Source organism: Bos javanicus, chromosome 3 (assembly GCF_032452875.1).
Source record: "Bos javanicus breed banteng chromosome 3, ARS-OSU_banteng_1.0, whole genome shotgun sequence".
NCBI classification, from domain to species: Eukaryota; Metazoa; Chordata; class Mammalia; order Artiodactyla; family Bovidae; genus Bos; species Bos javanicus.
This window is the reverse complement of record NC_083870.1, coordinates 83869475-83887949: the sequence shown is the minus strand read 5'-3', so window position 1 is coordinate 83887949 and position 18475 is coordinate 83869475. Positions and strand designations below refer to the sequence as shown.

Sequence of the window (18475 nt, the reverse complement as noted above, 5' to 3'; positions counted from 1 at the left end):
ACCTACTGTGTTAAACACTATCTTGAATGCATTGTCCCAAGTCCTGTTTACATTCATACCTCTGAGAGACAGTATTATTATTTCCACTTAATAGAAGAAGAAACTGGGGTCTAGAGAGGCTATGTAGCATACCCATATGCCCAGAGGCAGCTGTTATTCAGCATTAGTTTTCTCATCTGTCCCTGGGAGTGTTACCACCAAACCTTCATAGATTTGCAGAGAGTAAAGGAAGTAATGTATATAAAGCATTTAGTACAGCTCATGGCACAAAGTAAACACTCAATAAAGGTGAACTATTTATTCTAATATTTAAACACATTATTCAATATTAGCTACTATTTTCCTTTTTTAAATTGTGCTAACCACAGAAATTATTTTCATTATTCAATTACCTGTTTAAAAAATTTTTTTACTTTTATTTATACATAGCAGAATCAATAATAAGTCAGAAAAATAACTTGTATTCTGAAAATTTTAAATATTGGTTTTATTTTTGAATAAAGACCAAAAATATGTATAAAATATAAATAATACCAGTATTAAATTTCAAGATCCTTATCACAATTCTTAAATTTGAATATTCCACTATTTGCATTTAATTTTCCAAAATAAATCATATTAGACATTTAAATTGTTAATAAATAATACTTCTTTTCTCTAAAAGAATATGCTGTGTGATACTTGTGTTGCATTTTCACAATGAATTATATAATAAAGAGAGTTGTTTCTTTATTATATTTATTTATAAATATTTATTTATTTAACTTTATTAAAGTTCAGTTTCTTTCTGGACTTTTGGTTTCTGATAACTGTCACCAAATTCTGAGTGACACCCACCCTGCAGGTGGTATCTGAGGTACTATGTAGGACTGCTCTGGTCTATAACACTTCCTTATCCCTTCCATTCACTTGTGTACCCCCTCACGGTACCATTTGCCTTTGCAGCTGTTTCCAATAAGTACTTAAGCATAATTCATATCTGATGTATTGTTGAGAGAACCAGCCCATTTAACCAAAGAGATGAAGTACAGCCATATGATTCTGAATTTGAACCTGACATCATAATTCCACATAATTGAATAGCACTGTTATTAAACACTAATGGGACCTCATATTTGTTCTTTTATTGAACAAATATTTATTGAGCTCTTATTATGTCTCAAGGACTGTTCTAGACACCAAAACTATAGCAGAGAACAAAATCGCTTCCTGCGGTTGTGTGCTAGCAGAGAGAACAAGAGTCCTGGTTGAATACTGAATAAAAAAACATGAGTTCTTGTTTTAGCTCTACCAATCATCTGCTGGGCTTCTGACCTCCATGAAGATACTTAACCTCTCAAAGTCTGCCTTTTTCTGTAAAGCAGATTAATAGCCTTCCCTGCCTGTGTCAACAGGTAGCTATGAGGATTGAGTACTAAATGTAGGTAAAAGTATTTTATAATCCACACAGCTCTATACATATGTAAGGGATTATTAGCATTTCTGCTGCTCTACTTGTGGCAGTTATAATATTGCTGGGACACTTACAGAAGTGATTAAGAACATAAACTTGAAAGTTGATAGATTTGAACCCTAATCGTTGCTTTGACATTCACTAGCAGAATGAACTTGAACCTTAAGCTCAATAAGCTTGTGTTTCTTTGCTTTTAAAAGGCATTTGATAGTAATAATTTTCTAGATTAGAAGAGCTGAATAATGTTTATAAAACTTTTAGCATTGTTTTTGGCACACACTAAGAACTCACCAGAGTTGTGGCTGTACTTGTATTGCCCAGGTCTCTAGCAGGACTCTCAGCCTCCGGCATCCTTGGTTTTCAGCAGTTACATTTAATGTAGGATTTCTTCTCTTCTTGCATTTGTCTTCTTGGTCAAATATTTTTAATACCCATTTCTTGCTTATCAGAGCTGTATTTCAAAATCTTTGTTTCAAGGTTAGAATTAAGGCTTTATACTTGCCTCCACTAATCACCCTTCTTTTCTCACTAGTGTGAGTGCCCCTGCCGGGCACTCCACATATACATGTGTTGAATTTTCCCTCCTTATGCTTTTGTTCCTGTTGTTTCTACCTAGGTTGCATTCCCGCTTCCTATTTATTAATTAATAACCCTTATTCATTCATTGACCTTATTAATTCATAAGTCCTTGGAGAATCACTTTTTTGAATCCTCTTCCAAGTTTTCTATGACTTAAAATGAATACAATAATGTACATAGATTAATAAACAGAGCACCTGAAATACAAGTGCTCAAAAACATGAGATACTATTCTTATGACCAACTTCATCCCACACTGTTCCTGTTGGGAATCTTTTTTTTTTTTTTTTTAATTTTATTTTTAAACTTTACAAATTGTATTAGTTTTGCCAAATGTCAAAATGAATCCGCCACAGGTATACATGTGTTCCCCATCCTGAACCCTCCTCCCTCCTCCCTCCCCATACCATCCCTCTGGGTCGTCCCAGTGCACTAGCCCCAAGCATCCAGTATCGTGCATCGAACCTGGACTGGCGACTCCTTTCATACATGATATTATACATGTTTCAATGCCATTCTCCCAAATCTTCCCACCTTCTCCCTCTCCCACAGAGTCCATAAGACTGTTCTATACATCGGTGTCTCTTTTGCTGTCTCGTACACAGGGTTATTGTTAGCATCTTTCTAAATTCCATATATATGCATTAGTGTACTGTATTGGTGTTTTTCTTTCTGGTTACTTCACTCTGTATAATAGGCTCCAGTTTCATCCACCTCATTAGAACTGATTCAAATGTATTCTTTTTAATGGCTGAGTAATACTCCATTGTGTATATGTACCACAGCTTTCTTATCCATTCATCTGCTGATGGACATCTAGGTTGCTTCCATGACCTGGCTATTATAAACAGTGCTGCAATGAACATTGGGGTACACGTGTCTCTTTCAATTCTGGTTTCCTCGGTGTGTATGCCCAGCAATGGGATTGCTGGGTCATAAGGCAGTTCTATTTCCAGTTTTTTAAGGAATCTCCACACTGTTCTCCATAGTGGCTGTACTAGTTTGCATTCTCACCAACAGTGTAAGAGGGTTCCCTTTTCTCCACACCCTCTCCAGCAATTATTGCTTGTATACTTTTGGATCGCAGCCATTCTGACTGGTGTGAAATGGTACCTCATAGTGGTTTTAATTTGCATTTCTCTGATAATGAGTGATGTTGAGCATCTTTTCATGTGTTTGTTAGCCATCTGTATGTCTTCTTTGGAGAAATGTCTATTTAGTTCTTTGGCCCATTTTTTGATTGGGTCATTTATTTTTCTGGAGTTGAGCTGTAGGAGTTGCTTGTATATTTTTGAGATTAGTTGTTTGTCAGTTGCTTCATTTGCTATTATTTTCTCCCATTCTGAAGGCTGCCTTTTCACCTTGCTAATAGTTTCCTTTGATGTGCAGAAGCTTTTTAAGTTTAATTAGGTCCCATTTGTTTATTTTTGCTTTTATTTCCAATATTCTGGGAGGTGGGTCATAGAGGATCCTGCTGTGGTGTATGTCAGAGAGTGTTTTGCCTATGTTCTCCTCTAGGAGTTTTATAGTTTCTGGTCTTACGTTGAGATCTTTAATCCATTTTGAGTTTATTTTTGTGTATGGTGTTAGAAAGTGTTCTAGTTTCATTCTTTTACAAGTGGTTGACCAGATTTCCCAGCACCACTTGTTAAAGAGATTGTCTTTAATCCATTGAATATTCTTGCCTCCTTTGTCAAAGATAAGGTGTCCATATGTGCATGGATTTATCTCTGGGCTTTCTATTTTGTTCCACGGATCTATATTTCTGTCTTTGTGCCAGTACCATACTGTCTTGATGACTGTGGCTTTGTAGTAGAGCCTGAAGTCAGGTAGGTTGATTCCTCCAGTTCCATTCTTCTTTCTCAAGATAGCTTTGGCTATTCGAGGTTTTTTGTATTTCCATACAAATTGTGAAATTATTTGTTCTAGCTCTGTGAAAAATACCATTGGTAGCTTGATAGGGATTGCATTGAATCTATAAATTGCTTTGGGTAGTATACTCATTTTCACTATATTGATTCTTCTAATCCATGAACATGGTATATTTCTCCATCTATTAGTGTCCTCTTTGATTTCTTTCACCAGTGTTTTATAGTTTTCTATGTATAGGTCTTTAGTTTCTTTAGGTAGATATATTCCCAAGAAATCCCTTGCATTCCTATACACTAATAATGAGAAAACAGAAAGAGAAATGAAGGAAACAATTCCATTCACCGTTGGGAATCTTTACTCCCTTCATAGTTAAGTAATACTCATGATTCATTTAAAAAGTAAAAATTTCCCCTTTTTCTTTATGTGACATCACTTGCGTGTATAGAAAAAGAGGGATCCATTTCCAAATGGGTTTATCAATTAGGATTCTGTCACTTTTCCTTCCCTTGTTATCACCATGTTTTATTATAATAATGTAGGACTGTAAACACCTCACTAAATTGTATTCTTTTTTAGGGCCAGGCTTATTGTCTTCCTGATCACTGAATCCTCAGTGCTTAACATGTAGTACTTGCTTAATAAATATTTGTAGAATAAGTGAATGGCTTTTCTACTGTATCCTTGATGCTTCATATTAGTGTTGCATACTTACTTCTTACTGATTCAATTCGTTCTGCCATTACTTGCCAAATACCTACTTTGTAGAACATAAAAGAATTAATTGCACAAGTCTCTAGACTCAAAGAACTTGCAGTCTAACATGGTAAATAACACATGTATGTTACTAAAATAAGGTGTCCTAAGAGATAAAGTTTTAGGAGGAGTTCACAGATGAATACCAGAAGATGTTCTCCTGGTAGGAGAACAGATATATTGAATTTTAAAATATGAATATGGTTAGATAAGAATGTAGGAACAGCCTAAACAAAAGCCCAGAAATAAGAAAAATCAGGGTGTGGAAAAGGGAGAAGAATACAATAGGTATATGAAAGGGAGTAATAGAGGATGGAATTGAAAAAATAAATTGAGGTCAAATGAAAGAGGCTTGAATTTAAATCTCAGAAGGACTGGATGTTATGCATTAGGTATTTGGAGCTGTTGAAGGTGTTTTGAATAATGAAATAGTCTGATCAGGGCTCTACTCCAGGTAGCTTAGTCTAATAGCAAAGTCAAAAGTGTCTTGACATTAAAAACCCAATTAGGAAGTTACTGCTATAGTGTCTCCTAAGAGTTATGAGGACTCGTGTGTATTTGAGAGTCAAGATGTTTATTCCATTCCTCCATAAGGCAGGCAGAATCTTTTAGAATATCTTTATAGAAGAAAGAACCTTCATTTTTTTGTTTCAGAAGTTGTGCTTTTTTGAATACCAAGTGAGATGGAACAGACTTCATAAAGAATGGAGAGGTTGATTACCCAGGGAATCCTATTAGCATAATTTCCATTTAAACTTTTATTGTGTATTGCCTTTCTGGAATTCTGAATAGCCTTGAAAATATGGTCACAATTGGGAATAGGAGAAAAAAATTTAATTTGTCACATCAAGCAAACATGACTTTGCAGAAATATTGGTGAACTTAGGTGGTTGGCAATGAAACTAATAAATCATTTTGTGGGTTTTTTGAAGGGAGTATTGGATTTATGAAATATGGGGATGACAAAATTTAAACCAACTTAAGTTTTATTTTGGGGAAAAAAGAGTTTTTATTTATATCAGAGAGGTATAGTTGCTGGGGTTTTTTATTATTAATTTTGGTTAGTAAAATCTTAAAAGGAAAACAGTTGTATATACTGATATGATCCTTTGTCGTGTTAAATAAGGAGAGGAGGAAAGAAACACTATGTCACTTTTATCTGCCCAGAAGTGTTTTTCTAATCCACAGTAATATCCTTAACTAATTTAACTTTCATTGATAGCCTACTCTTGAATAAAATATAAATTCCTACTGTCACGGTTCTCAGTGTCTAGAGGGCGAAAACTATAGACATTTAGTGGGTATGAAAAAAGTAGTACAAAAAATATAACATCTATCATCACTTTATGTAGAAGATCTTGGAGGAACCCAGTGGAGGAAGTTTAAAGCTTTCAGAGGGTTTGGAAGAGACTTCTCAGTAGAGATTGAATAGCATTTCTTATCAGTCCTTTTTTGGTGACTCTGGAGTGGGGGGGTGGGGGAGGTGGTAAAGTCTATGTTAAATGTATGAACCATGATGAGCCTTGCCCTTTCCTCTCATTTATCTATAAAGCATAATTCACTATGGAATCTTCTGACTGTAGTCTTCACAGGGAAAGGTTATTCTCTTTGAGCAGCCTTCGCTGAACGGGCAGCTTTGGACAGGTGGTCTGAAGATCAGCAACAGGGGAAGGGAACACCCAGCCATACAGAATAGCTGGATCATCTTGAGTGTTAATGGGCTGCTATCCATCAGCCAGATGGTCTTCAACCACCGTGATACGATTGTGCTTTGGAAATCATGCCTACTGACCTGTTTTCCCCTTTCTAACTGACTGACTCCTGTTTTTTAAGCTCCTAGTCAGCAGGGTAATTTATACATATGAGCCATTCTGTTCTCAGAACAGAACCCTCATTGTTTTGCTCTGTGCTTCATTTAAGCATGAAAACTCTTATGTAACGCTCTCCTAGAAAAGTAAATACTTTATTTGCTAACCTCTTTCGACTCCAACTTCCTTTTTACCTGTCTCTTCTCTCCATCTAGATTTTGACTTCAAATCCTCCTTTATGGAGCTATCTCAGACTAAACCAGTAACTAAAAACAGAAGAAATGTTTTAGAAGAGACTCAAGGTACAGTTATAAAGAGCATCAACTTTGAAATGAGACAGAACCTAGGATGAATATAGAAATGAATTAGACTCAGGAAATGAATGAGGCACAGATGTTGGATTCAAGCATTTTCCCATCTTATTGGGGAGATCAATTCTTTACATACGTAATTAGGATACAAATGAGATGATGGAAGTGACATAAGAGGTTCATGTAAACTGGTAGGTAAGCTTAGGGGAAGAAGAGACATCCTTCAGCAAGAATAAGGAAAGGATTTATGGAGTAAGGTGCATTTGAGACATGGCATTGTATGATAAATTCTGTGGATGTTAGATATAAAGGGTATTCTTTTTTTGTTTTTATTCAAATCTTAAAGGATATATAGACCATCTGTCTTGCCCGTATTTTCTTGAATTTTCAAAGTTAAAGCATCAAACTGCTGTTTTCTTTCCCTCTTCAGTATTCATTTTATAAAGACCAAGAAAATTTCATTTCTTATATTTTCAGGCTGAAAGAAATGTAAAGATTTCTCTGATTCTCTAAATAATACTTTCCTTTTCCTAAGGAGACATATATGTAATTAGATGAATGGCATCAGCTAACCACGATCTTGGTAAAAAATCTCTCATCTGGGACAGAGGAGGTGACCATTTGCAGGGTTACTTGAGAAGCCACCTGTGGGTTTGTCTTACAATCCAATGCTACAGTTACAAGCATTGTTTCTATTACATCCTCCACTTGGATAGCATAACCTCCCCAGGGCCTCTACAGGGCTTCCTACAGCTTACAGAACCAGATACTAAGTAACCAGGGCATTAAAGGTTTTTCTTCCTTTTAAAAGTATCTATTTTTTTCTGTCTCTAGAACTTACCCACTATCTAAAACACTGAAAAGCTATATATTTTCAAGCTTTGTTTCTTAACTTTGACATGTTTGTATTATATGGTAATTTCTTGATTATGCAAAATTCATAGAGAGATGTTCTATCTAATGAAAATTTCTGGGTAGCAAACTCTAAAATACTTTTTGATAATCTAATGACAGTGATATTTTTTAAGGTTGCGAATCCTGTCTTTCATAAGATTAGTTATCAACACTCATAAATGAAAAGAAAGAATAAGAAACAGGAGCATCATTTGATTTACTTAGGACCTGAGGCATAGTTACCAACAATATGGCCTTTGGTGGTAGTCTTACCTAGCTGTGAATCCTGGGTCTGACTCTTACTGGCTAGGGTTCTTTAACAGATTATTTTAAATGTATCACTTTTTCTTATTTGTGAATTGGCATCACAGTGGTACTCATTTATTTAGCCTTTTTATAACTACATGAAACAGGTCATAAACAAAGCCTGTCTCAACAAAAAGCTAAAAATAAAAATTAATAGCACCTAAGTCAGTTTAGTTCAGTCACTCAGTCGTGTCCGACTCTTTGCGACCCCACGAATCGCAGCATGCCAGGCCTCCCTGTCCATCGCCAACTCCCGAAGTCTACCCAAATTCATGTCCATTGAGTTGGTGATGCTATCCATCCATCTCATCCTCTGTTGTCCCCTTCTCCTCCAGCCCCCAATCCCTCCCAGCATCAGAGTCTTTTCCAATAAGTCAACTCTTCGCGTGAGATGGCCAAAGTATTGGAGTTTCAGCTTCAACATCTGTCCTTCCAAAGAATACCCAGGACTGATCTCCTTTAGGATGGACTGATTGGATTTCCTTGCAGTCCAAGGGACTCTCAAGAGTCTTCTCCAACACCACAGTTCAAAAGCATCAATTCTTTGGCACTCAGCTTTCTTCACCGTCCAACTCTTACACCCATACATGACTACTGGAAAAACCATAGCCTTGACTAGATGGAGCTTTGTTGGCAAAGTAATGTCTCTGCTTTTCAATATGCTATCTAGGTTGGTCATAACTTTCCTTCCAAGCAGTAAGCAGTAATTTCATGGCTGCAATCACCATCTGCAGTGATTTTGGAGCCCCCAAAAATAAAGTCTGACACTGTTTCCCTATCTATTTGCCATGAAGTGATGGGACCAGATGCCATGATCTTAGTTTTCTGAATATTGAGCTTTAAGCCAACTTTTTCACTCTCCTCCTTCACTTTCATCAAGAGGCTTTTTAGTTCCTCTTCACTTTCTGCCATAAGAGTGGTGTCATCTGCATATCTGAGGTTATTGATATTTCTCCCGGCAATCCTGATTCCAGCTTGTATTTCTTCCAGCCCAGCGTTTCTCATGATGTCTTCTGCATATAAGTTAAATAAGCAGGGTTACGACTATGGGGTCACACAGAGTCAGACACAACTGAAGTGAATTAGCAGTAGCAGCAGCAATATACAGCCTTGACGTACTCCTTTTCCTATTTGGAACCAGTCTGTTGTTCCATGTCCAGTTCTAACTGTTGTTTCCTGACCTGCATATAGGTTTCTCAAGAGACAGGCCAGATGGTCTGGTGTCCCCATCTCTTTCAGAATTTTCCACAGTTTATTGTAATCCACACAGTCAAAGGCTTTGGCATAGTCAATAAAACAGAAATAGATGTTTTTCTGGAACTCTCTTGCTTTTCCCATGATCCAGCGAATGTTGGCAATTTGATCTCTGGTTCCTCTGCCTTTTCTAAAACCAGCTTGAACATCTGGAAGTTCACGGTTCATGTATTGCTGAAGCCTGGCTTGCAGAATTTTGAGCATTACTTTACTAGCGTGTGAGATGAGTGCAATTGTGCGGTAGTTTGAGCATTCTTTGGCATCACCTTTCTTTGGGATTGGAATGAAAACTGACCTTTTCCAGTCCTGTGGCCACTGCTGAGTTTTCCAGATTGCTGGCATATTGAGTGCAGCAACTAGTGTTGTGCTAATAGACATTTTAGAAGTTAGTGCATTACTCTTTAAGACAACCTGATGGGATAGTATTTTTAACTTGATATTTTAATCTATACTTTAAAAAAAAGTATAGTTGACACTTGAACAACATGGTTTGAACTTTGTGGGTCCACTTACGTAGATTTTTCCGGTATTAAATACTGCAGGATTACCCAATTTGTGATTGGATGCCAAAGGACCACAGATACAGGGGGCAAACTATAAATTATACACGAAATTTCAACTGTGGGAAGGATCTGTGTTTCTAATCCTCATGTCGTTCATGAGTGTACTCTACTCAGATTTAGAAAGTAACTTGCAGATAATCTTATAATTCTCATGGCAAAGTTGAGACTTGAGTTCAGATCTGGCCAATTCTAAAGCCCATGCTACTTACCTTCTTGAATTTTTTTTTTCTTCTGGATATTTCTCATAACTCTCCTTTATTGTTTTATAACAGGCAATTGGTTCGTTGTTGTTCAGTCACTGAGTCATGTCTGACTCTTTGTGACCCCGTGAACTTCATCATGCCAGGCTTTTCTGTCCTCCAATATCTCCCACAGTTTGTTCAAACGCATGTCCATTGAGTCGTGATGCCATCCAACCATCTCATCCTCTGTCACCCTCTTCTTCTCTTGCGCTCAGTCTTTCCCAGCATCAGGGTCTTTTCCAGTGATTAGGCTCACCCCATCAGGTGGCCAAAGTATTGGAACTTCAGCTTCAGCATCAGTCCTTTCAATGAATAGTCGGGGTTGATTTCCTTTAGGATTGGCAGTTTGATCTCCTGCAGTCCAAGGGACTCTCAAGAGTCTTCTCTAGCACCACAATTTGAAAGCATCAATTAATTCTTTAATACATACTAATTCTTCTGTAATTGAACAGTGTAGAAATAACTAAGGCAAAATTCCCCAATCCCTAATCCTACATCCCAGAAGTACACAATTTAAAAATTTTGTGCTATATGCTTGCAAGTATTTCCCCTGCATCTATATGTATATGATGCGAAGAACTGACTCATTTGAAAAGACCCTGATGCTGGGAAAGATTGAAGGTGGAAGGAGAAGGGATGACAGAGGATGAGATGGTTGAATGGCATCACCGACTCAATGGACATGAGTTTGAGTAAACTCTGGGAGTTGGTGACAGACAGGGAGGCCTGGTGTGCTGCAGCCCATGGAGTTGTAAAGAGTCAGACACAACTGAGTGACTGAACTGAACTGATATCTATATGCTGTGTGGGGCTCTTTTCTGAAAAGATTGTGCTAATTTACACTTTCAATCGTGTGCAAAAATTCCTATTTCCCTGCACCATTTTTAATACTGAATGTTCTGTATTTGCTTGTCCATTTGATAGATGAAAGAATGTCATATCTTTGCTTTAATTTGTACTTCTTAAATTATGATGTTGAATGTCTCAAAATCAAAACAATTTCTCTATAAACAGTCCCACCTGAATTTGTAATAATCCCAGATGGTGGTGTTTTAAAATAAAAATCCATATAAATATAATGTAGATAGTCTGTTTATTATCCTTATTCTCCTCTATATGCCCACAGAAAGCAAAGCAAATAACTATAATATTTAATATATCATAATTCAATTGAGAAGATGCCTAATGTGCCTTGGAATTTTAATATGGCTTATTATTACCAGATGTCTCATTTACATTAAGTAAATATTTTTAGGAATTTTCAGAAAAGAATCATCAAGAAAGCAAGTACTGTATTCTAACCCAGTATTTATCAAATGTTTTCCATCTGCTAGGCAGAGTACTCAGTACCTAAGTTTTAGAGATAAACAAGATAAATGTAAGCTTTTATCAAATAGTTTAGCCTTGTGCAGAAGATAAGCCAATGTCTCTGAAAGTTTTGACTGGAGAGGACAGCATAGCTAATTCAGACTGACTGAAGCAATAAATAAGTGTATTGACTGTGACTGTGAAGTTGCTCAGTCGTCTCTGACTCTTTGTGACCCCATGGACTGTAGCCTACCAGGCTCCTCAGTCCGTGGAATTTTCCAGGCAAGATTACTGGAGTGGGTTGCCATTTCCTTCTCCACGGGATCTTCCCGACCCAGGGATTGAACCCGCCTGCATTGCAGGTCTCAGACGCTTTACTGTCTGAGCCACCAGGGAAGCCCCAAAATAAGTGTATTCTCCTTAAAACGATTGCTAAGAATAAAGCTGAGCGTCAGGTCTGGCTGGTGCAATGCCCTGGTTTTGTCATGAGAGAACCAGTTCTCCCATCTTTGTCTTTGCTCTGTCATTCAATCTAGTTTGCTTCTGGCTATGGGATGGCTGTCCGTGGCTATTTGCTTTTTATGCTCTCTTGTTAATTTGGGAGCCATGGGGACTTCTTGTGATTCTTTTAAGATCTAGGAAGGACCTTTTCAGAAGTCTCTAAGAAACCTCTCTTGGTGCCTCACTGACAAGAACTGGACCACATACCCATTCCTGGCAGAATCATTGGCCAAAAGAATTGAGATTAGCCTTAAGACAATCAGGCCTACTCTGGGGGCAGAGAGTCGTCATCACTGTTCAGTCACTCAGTCATGTCTGACTCTTTGCGACCCCATAGACTGCAGCACTCCAGGATTCCCTGTCCTTTACAATCTTCCAGAGACTCATCTCCATTGAGTCGGTGATCCAACTATCTCATCCTCTGTCATCCCCTTTTCCTCTTACCCTCAATCTTTCCCAGCATCAGGGTCTTTTCCAGTAAGTTGGCTCTCCCCATCAGGTGGCCAAAGTATTGGAGCTTCAGCTTCAGCATCAGTCCTTCCAATGAGTATTCAGGGCAGAGAGTAGGGATCAGCTTTCTCTTAGGTATATCTCTGAGCCACAGATAGATATCTGAAAAAAAAAGAAAGGCCTTCTCCTGGAAAGGAAGAAAAGAGGAAACCACATCCACAATATCCACTACAACAATAAAGCAAGCAACTCTGATAAAGTACAGTTTAGGTGACTGTGAGTGAAGAATGACATCTTTGCCACTTTTTTTTTTAATGTCTCATAGGATCAGAGCGGCACTGAACTGGTTAGTGGTGAGGAAGACTCCAGTCTCGAAGTCGGTCTTAAACAATCTCCTGAAAGTGAAAGCTCCAAACTGGTGAGAATCCTGGTTATTTCATCCAATGTTCCTTTTAGGGATGAATTGTTTATATTTTGGATCAGTTGTTGTGTTTACTTCTCTTTGAATCTCAATCTCTGAGACAGCGGAAGCTATTCTTTATAGTGAATGACCCATCCACATAGCGAATGACCTAAGGAACAGAGCGTCCTCCTGCTTTCTTGAATTGTGCTGTCTGGGACTAAAGAAGCAATCTCTCTTTTAAATCTTGTTTAAATTGGGTTTCTTTAGGCTAAGGTGGTGCTGAATTAGTTCTAGAGGCAAAGAAATAGATACTAAATGTATTCCTTTGTTTATAATAAGACTTATTTAAACTTACCCAGGGGCTAGAGCATTAGGAGAGAGTCAATTTTAGAGAACTTTCCCTCCTTATGTGTCCTACCTAATTGAGATCTTGTTATTTAATACTTATGGAGCTTTTGCTGTATACCATGTGCTGTGCTGTGTTCTACATTTATTTTCTGATCCTCATAGTGTAGGTGGCAATATTTTTCTTTTACACATGAGGAAAGCTTGCCTTGTTGTTGTTCAATCACTAAGTCATGTCCAACTCTTTGAGACTCTATGGACTGTAGCCCACCAGGCTTCTCTGTCCAAGAGATTTCCCTGGCAAAAATACTGGACTGGTTTCTGTTTTCTTCTCTAGAGGATCTTCCCTGACTAAGGATTAAACGATTTCTTCTGCCTTGGCAGGCGAGTTCCTTACCTGGGAAGCGCAGACTTGCTTAAGGACATTAATTAACTTGCCAGAGGCCAGTCACTAGTCTGTCCTAGGCCTGGAGACTGATCTCATTTGGCCTGACTCCCAGCCTTTGCTCATAATCTACCTTCCTGTTTTGTAGCCTGGCACTTCCAAGGTTAGATTGCAAGTTCTCAAAAGACATGTGGGCTTTACCCCACCTCTGTTTCAAAATCTCTTATGAATCTCAAAGAATTAATCACTTGGGAGGGTCACTGTGATTTTATGATAGCATAGAATTGTTCATTTTACTTGAAGGATTTTGAAAAATCATCCATTTATCTTCTTTCAACTTTTAGAAAATATATATCAGACTGGCTTAGGGTCCATGTCCTAGAAAATGAACTGATTCAGGAGGAAGGAAAAGGACATTTAAGCAAAAGTGGAAATTATCAAGGTCCACTCTTACACAAATCCTACATGAGGCATCAGGAACAACAGATTAGGACCATTGTTCTTGAGCAAAGTGTTCCAGGGTTACACCATTCCTTTTCCAAACAATAAACTGCATCTTTGCACTGAAAGGGGATGAGGAACATCAGCACATTTCAAACTCAAACTCCTTCTTTCATTTAAAAATACTACTAACTTGTTCTTTTGGACATTGTTTTTCCATAGGTAGGTTAGGGAAACGTCTTTTAAAGAAATAGGGTTTTGTAAGTGTGAGACCCTGATTTCATCCATGGAGAAGATGGTGAAAAGAGTGAGAACACTCCTTTGCTTGTTGGGAGAGGCTGATAGTCCCACAGAGGCTCAGTTGTAGGCTGCAAACAAAAGCCATCTATCATCTACCCTGTTGCCAAGAAGGCAGCACAGGCAGAGGACATGAAAGGCTGGGAGTAATTTTTAGATATTGTTTCATGCTGCATTTTAATAGGAATAAAAGCCTTCCCAAACTTGTTGACTGGTATTTATTTTTCCCTTCCCCCATGACCTCTTTTTAGTATTCTGTAATTTATTTTTACCATTTCCAACAGAATATGCATGATCTAGTCAATTGAGGAAAGATAGCCTGAATTTGAGGAGAAGGCAATGGCACCCCACTCCAGTACTCTTGCCTAGAAAATCCCATGGATGGAGGAGCTTGGTAAGCTGCAGTCCATGGGGTCGCTAAGAGTTGGACACGACTGAGCTACTTCACTTTCACTTTTCACTTTCATGCATTGGAGAAGGAAATGGCAACCCACTCCAGTGTTCTTGCCTGGAGAATCCCAGGGATGGGGGAGCCTGGTGGGCTGCCGTCTATGGGGTCACACAGAGTTGGACACGACTGAAGCGACTTAGCAGCAGCAGCCTGAATTTGAACAACTTCTATAGCATAAATATAAATGACTTAGCATAAATTATTGCTTAAGATTGTGTTTAACTTGGGCTAGTTAGACCTCATCAAGTGTCAGTTTACTCATCTGAAGAATGGGAGTAATCAGGGTGAGGAAACAAATAGGCAATAAAGTATAGAGTATAGGCACATAGTTGGTGCTTAGTAAGTTCATTCATTAATTCAGAATATATTTGCCAGTTGCCACTATGTTCCAGGCAATGGAGATATAAAAGTGAACAAAATGTACCAAAATGCCTGCATTTGTAGAGACTTATTCATGAGTAAATGGGGGAAGGGAGATAGATAATACATAAATTAGCGAATTAAATTATATCAAATTGTTGTTCTCGAGGGTAAAAATTTCATCAGGCTCAACCTAACATATCCATTATTGTCTCATTATAAAGTACAATTGACTCTTGAAAAATGTGTTGGTTAGGGGTGCCAATCTTCTGCACAGTGGAAAATCTGTGTATAGCTTATAGTTATAAGGCCCACTGTGATTGGGGTTCCTTCAGATCTGTGGCTTAGTATTTACTTGAAAAGAAATCTGTGTAAGTGGACCCACATGGTTCAAACCAATGTAGTTAAAGGGTCAGCTGTATTAATAGCAGTTTCTCATCATTCGTCCATTATTTGATTGTTTCTATTATGTGATGGTAAGAGCATCCCTGTGCTGCTGCACCATTCTAGGGTGGTTGCCTGATGCGCCTTGTCAGAAAACAGCGTGTGATCTTTATGGGTCTTGACTCCTTTCACCTTAGTTTAAGTCAGTTGGAAACAGTAAGATCTAACCCTCTAAAGGGAAACTATTTGTTTCCTGTAGGAGCATATGTCTCATCAATCACTGCTGGCCTTTACAGGAGAAACCAGGAGAAAAACACAGGCCTTGCTCTTAAGCAGCTTACCCTCGAGCATCAGTGAAGATAGAATTTGTTGTCTGGAAGATCAGACCAGGCAGAAATATATTGGAGAGAGAGAGAGAAAAAATGTTACAGGGGTTCAAAAGAGGATGGAAAACCATCTTGTTCAGGGATTAGGGATGGTTTCTTAGACTCTTGGCCTTTAAGGTGAACCTTTACAGATAAGAAGGTGATTGACTGCTGAGGTTGAAGTGAGCAGGAGAGGTTCACCAGGTGAATCAAACAGCGAGGGTGGTAGAGTTAAGATTAAAGACTAGGCTTTTGTACAGTGGGCAATAGAATCTGAATAGTAGAGTCACAGAGCTATGACTTACACTATGGATTATAGATTAATGTATTCATTATTTCATGCTCAGTGTTCAAGAAATATCTCATTAACTACATAGATACACATATATACTAGGTGCTACCTATGAGAAATTATACTCCAAAGGGCTATTAAATTGCTTCTCCAAGATTACCTGTTTTCAGAATTAGGACTAAGCCATGAGTCTCCATATATTCCAGTGCTTATTCCTACTCTTCAGTTATGATTTGCTTTCATCCATATCTCCATAGTCCCCAGACTCACAGCCAAGGAGTTTATAATAACTTTAGTAGATATTTGATTTCTCTAAAATATATTTTAAAGGGAAAATAGCTTGTTTTTAGACAACCGATCAGATGATGGTTTGTGAAGCATAGATTCCGATTGTGAGAGACTGGAGGCAGGGTAGTGTCTGGAATCTATTTCAGAAGTCTAGGTGAGAGCCTGTTAAGACTATTTTTTAAGCCTTTTCAAAGGAACTTAAAAAAAAAAAAACAAAAAACCAACTATTTGTACAGAGCTTTGCAATTTGTGAAACAGTCTTTTTTATTATTAGCTTAATTTTTTTAGTATCTAGTTTTTCAAATAAGATACTAGTTTGTGATTTTATTCAATTTTATCCCCAAAATAGCCCAATGTGAGAAGTAGGGCAGGAGTTACTTTTCCCTGATTTACAGATGAGACCTTAGGCTGCTTAGTGAAAAATCACAAAACTAGAAATTAGAAGAGCTGGTCCTCATCCTGAAGGGTCCGTTTCTCTCTGGTATTTTGACATAGAAGAGCATGAATCCCTAAAATAATTGTTTTACTTTTTGGGGTATAAACTTATGTCTTTATCATGTTGGGGGCATCTGTGTTAATATACTTTTGGGTGGATAATATAACTAAATTATTAAGAGTGCAGAGATTAGAGCCATTCTGCTTAGATTCAAATCCTGATTCCACTATTTACTCGCCATGTAACCGTAGGCAAATGGCTTTGCCTCTTTGTGCCTCAGTTTCTGTGTCTGTAAGATGGGAGAAAGAAAATAATGGTTATTGTGAGAGTAAGGAGTTAGTAACTATAAAGTACCACGAAGAACTATGCCAGAGTACATGGAATCACTGTCTAAGAGGGAGTTGTGCTGCTGATGATATTATGCTGATTAAAGCATTAAAGGTGAGTCAGATAAGGATTAGCTGTTCTACGTGAAGCATTAAGTGTAACTTGGAAAACTGAAGTGAAAATTTTTCAACCCCCAAAGTGCAATCGCTGATAACAGACAGCATCTATTGAATGCCTGTGTGGCAGGCATTATTCTAAACTTGTTCACATAATAGTCCTGTGAACTTAGTACTAGCATTATCCTCATTTAAAAGATGAGAAAACTGAGGTGCTGCAGTGTTAAGTAAGTAAGTTGCCTAAAGAATCACCCAGTGAAGCTAGGATCCAGGCCTGTGTGCTCTGAGGCTGGAGCCTGCACTCCAAACCACTACGCAGGACTGCCTCTCAGCGAGACTCAAACGGAACAAAACCGAGTCAAGGGGCAGCAAGAGAGTTACACTGAGATCTGAACTTTGTTATTTTCACTTCCTTTTGGTCTCGATCTTGAACTCCAACACAGAAAATTTTGGCATAGAAATAGGTAGATTCTGAAAATTACCTTTCACGTTGGTAGATGAAGTTATAGACTTCCAAACCAATGTTGCATAAAATAAAGGAAACTAAGACTTTTCAAGAAGCTAACCTGTGCCAGGCATTTTCTTACTGGTTATTTTATTTAACCCAATGATGCACCTGTTATTAGCCCTACTCTGTGGAAAAGATACTGAGGTTAAGAGATGGCAAGTTTTTTTCCTCAGATCTCACAGCTGGAATAATATGGTTGGGACTCAAACTCAGTTCTCTTTGCTTCTAAACCCCATCTTCTTGTCACTTTATAGTTCTCATAACCTTCCTTGGAACATCAGATATATCACTGTGTGATCTATTTTCAAACAATAAATATTAATTGACTTTTCCAATGAGTCATCTGTTCACATCAGATGACCAAAAGACTGGAGCTTCAGCTTCAGCATCAGTCCTTCCAGTGGATATTTAGGGTTGGTCTCCCTTAAGATTGCCTGGTTTGATCTCCTTGCTGCCCAAGGGACTTTCAGGAGTCTTCTCCAGCACCACAGTTCCAAGGCATCTATTCTTTGGTATTACCTTTTTTATGGTCGAGCTCTCACAACTCTTCGTGACCACTGGGAAAACCATAGCCTTGACCAAACGTACCTTTGTTGGCAAAGTAATGTCTCTGTTTTTCAACACATTTCTAGGTTTGTCATAGCTTTCCTGCAATCATCTTCTGATTTCATGGCTGAAGTCACTGTCCGCAGTGATTTTGGAGCCCAAGAAGAGAAAATCTGTCACTACTTCCACCTTTTCCCCTTCTATTTGCCATGCAGTAATGGGGCTGGATGCCATGAT

General features: G+C 38.1%; 1 protein-coding gene across 4 annotated transcripts in view; it reads left to right on the top strand.

Moving 5' to 3' along the window:
• PATJ (PATJ crumbs cell polarity complex component) overlaps nucleotides 1-18475 on the top strand; it is a 389489-nt gene that overhangs the window by 269679 nt on the left and 101335 nt on the right. For 3 of the 4 annotated variants that reach the window (XM_061411766.1, XM_061411764.1, XM_061411763.1), the window contains exon 31: nucleotides 12620-12712. The exons of the other annotated variant lie outside the window; for it this stretch is intronic. In XM_061411766.1, the coding sequence (XP_061267750.1) occupies nucleotides 12620-12712 (93 nt within the window). The remainder of the gene's footprint in view (nucleotides 1-12619; nucleotides 12713-18475) is intronic. 4 annotated transcript variants of the gene reach the window in all.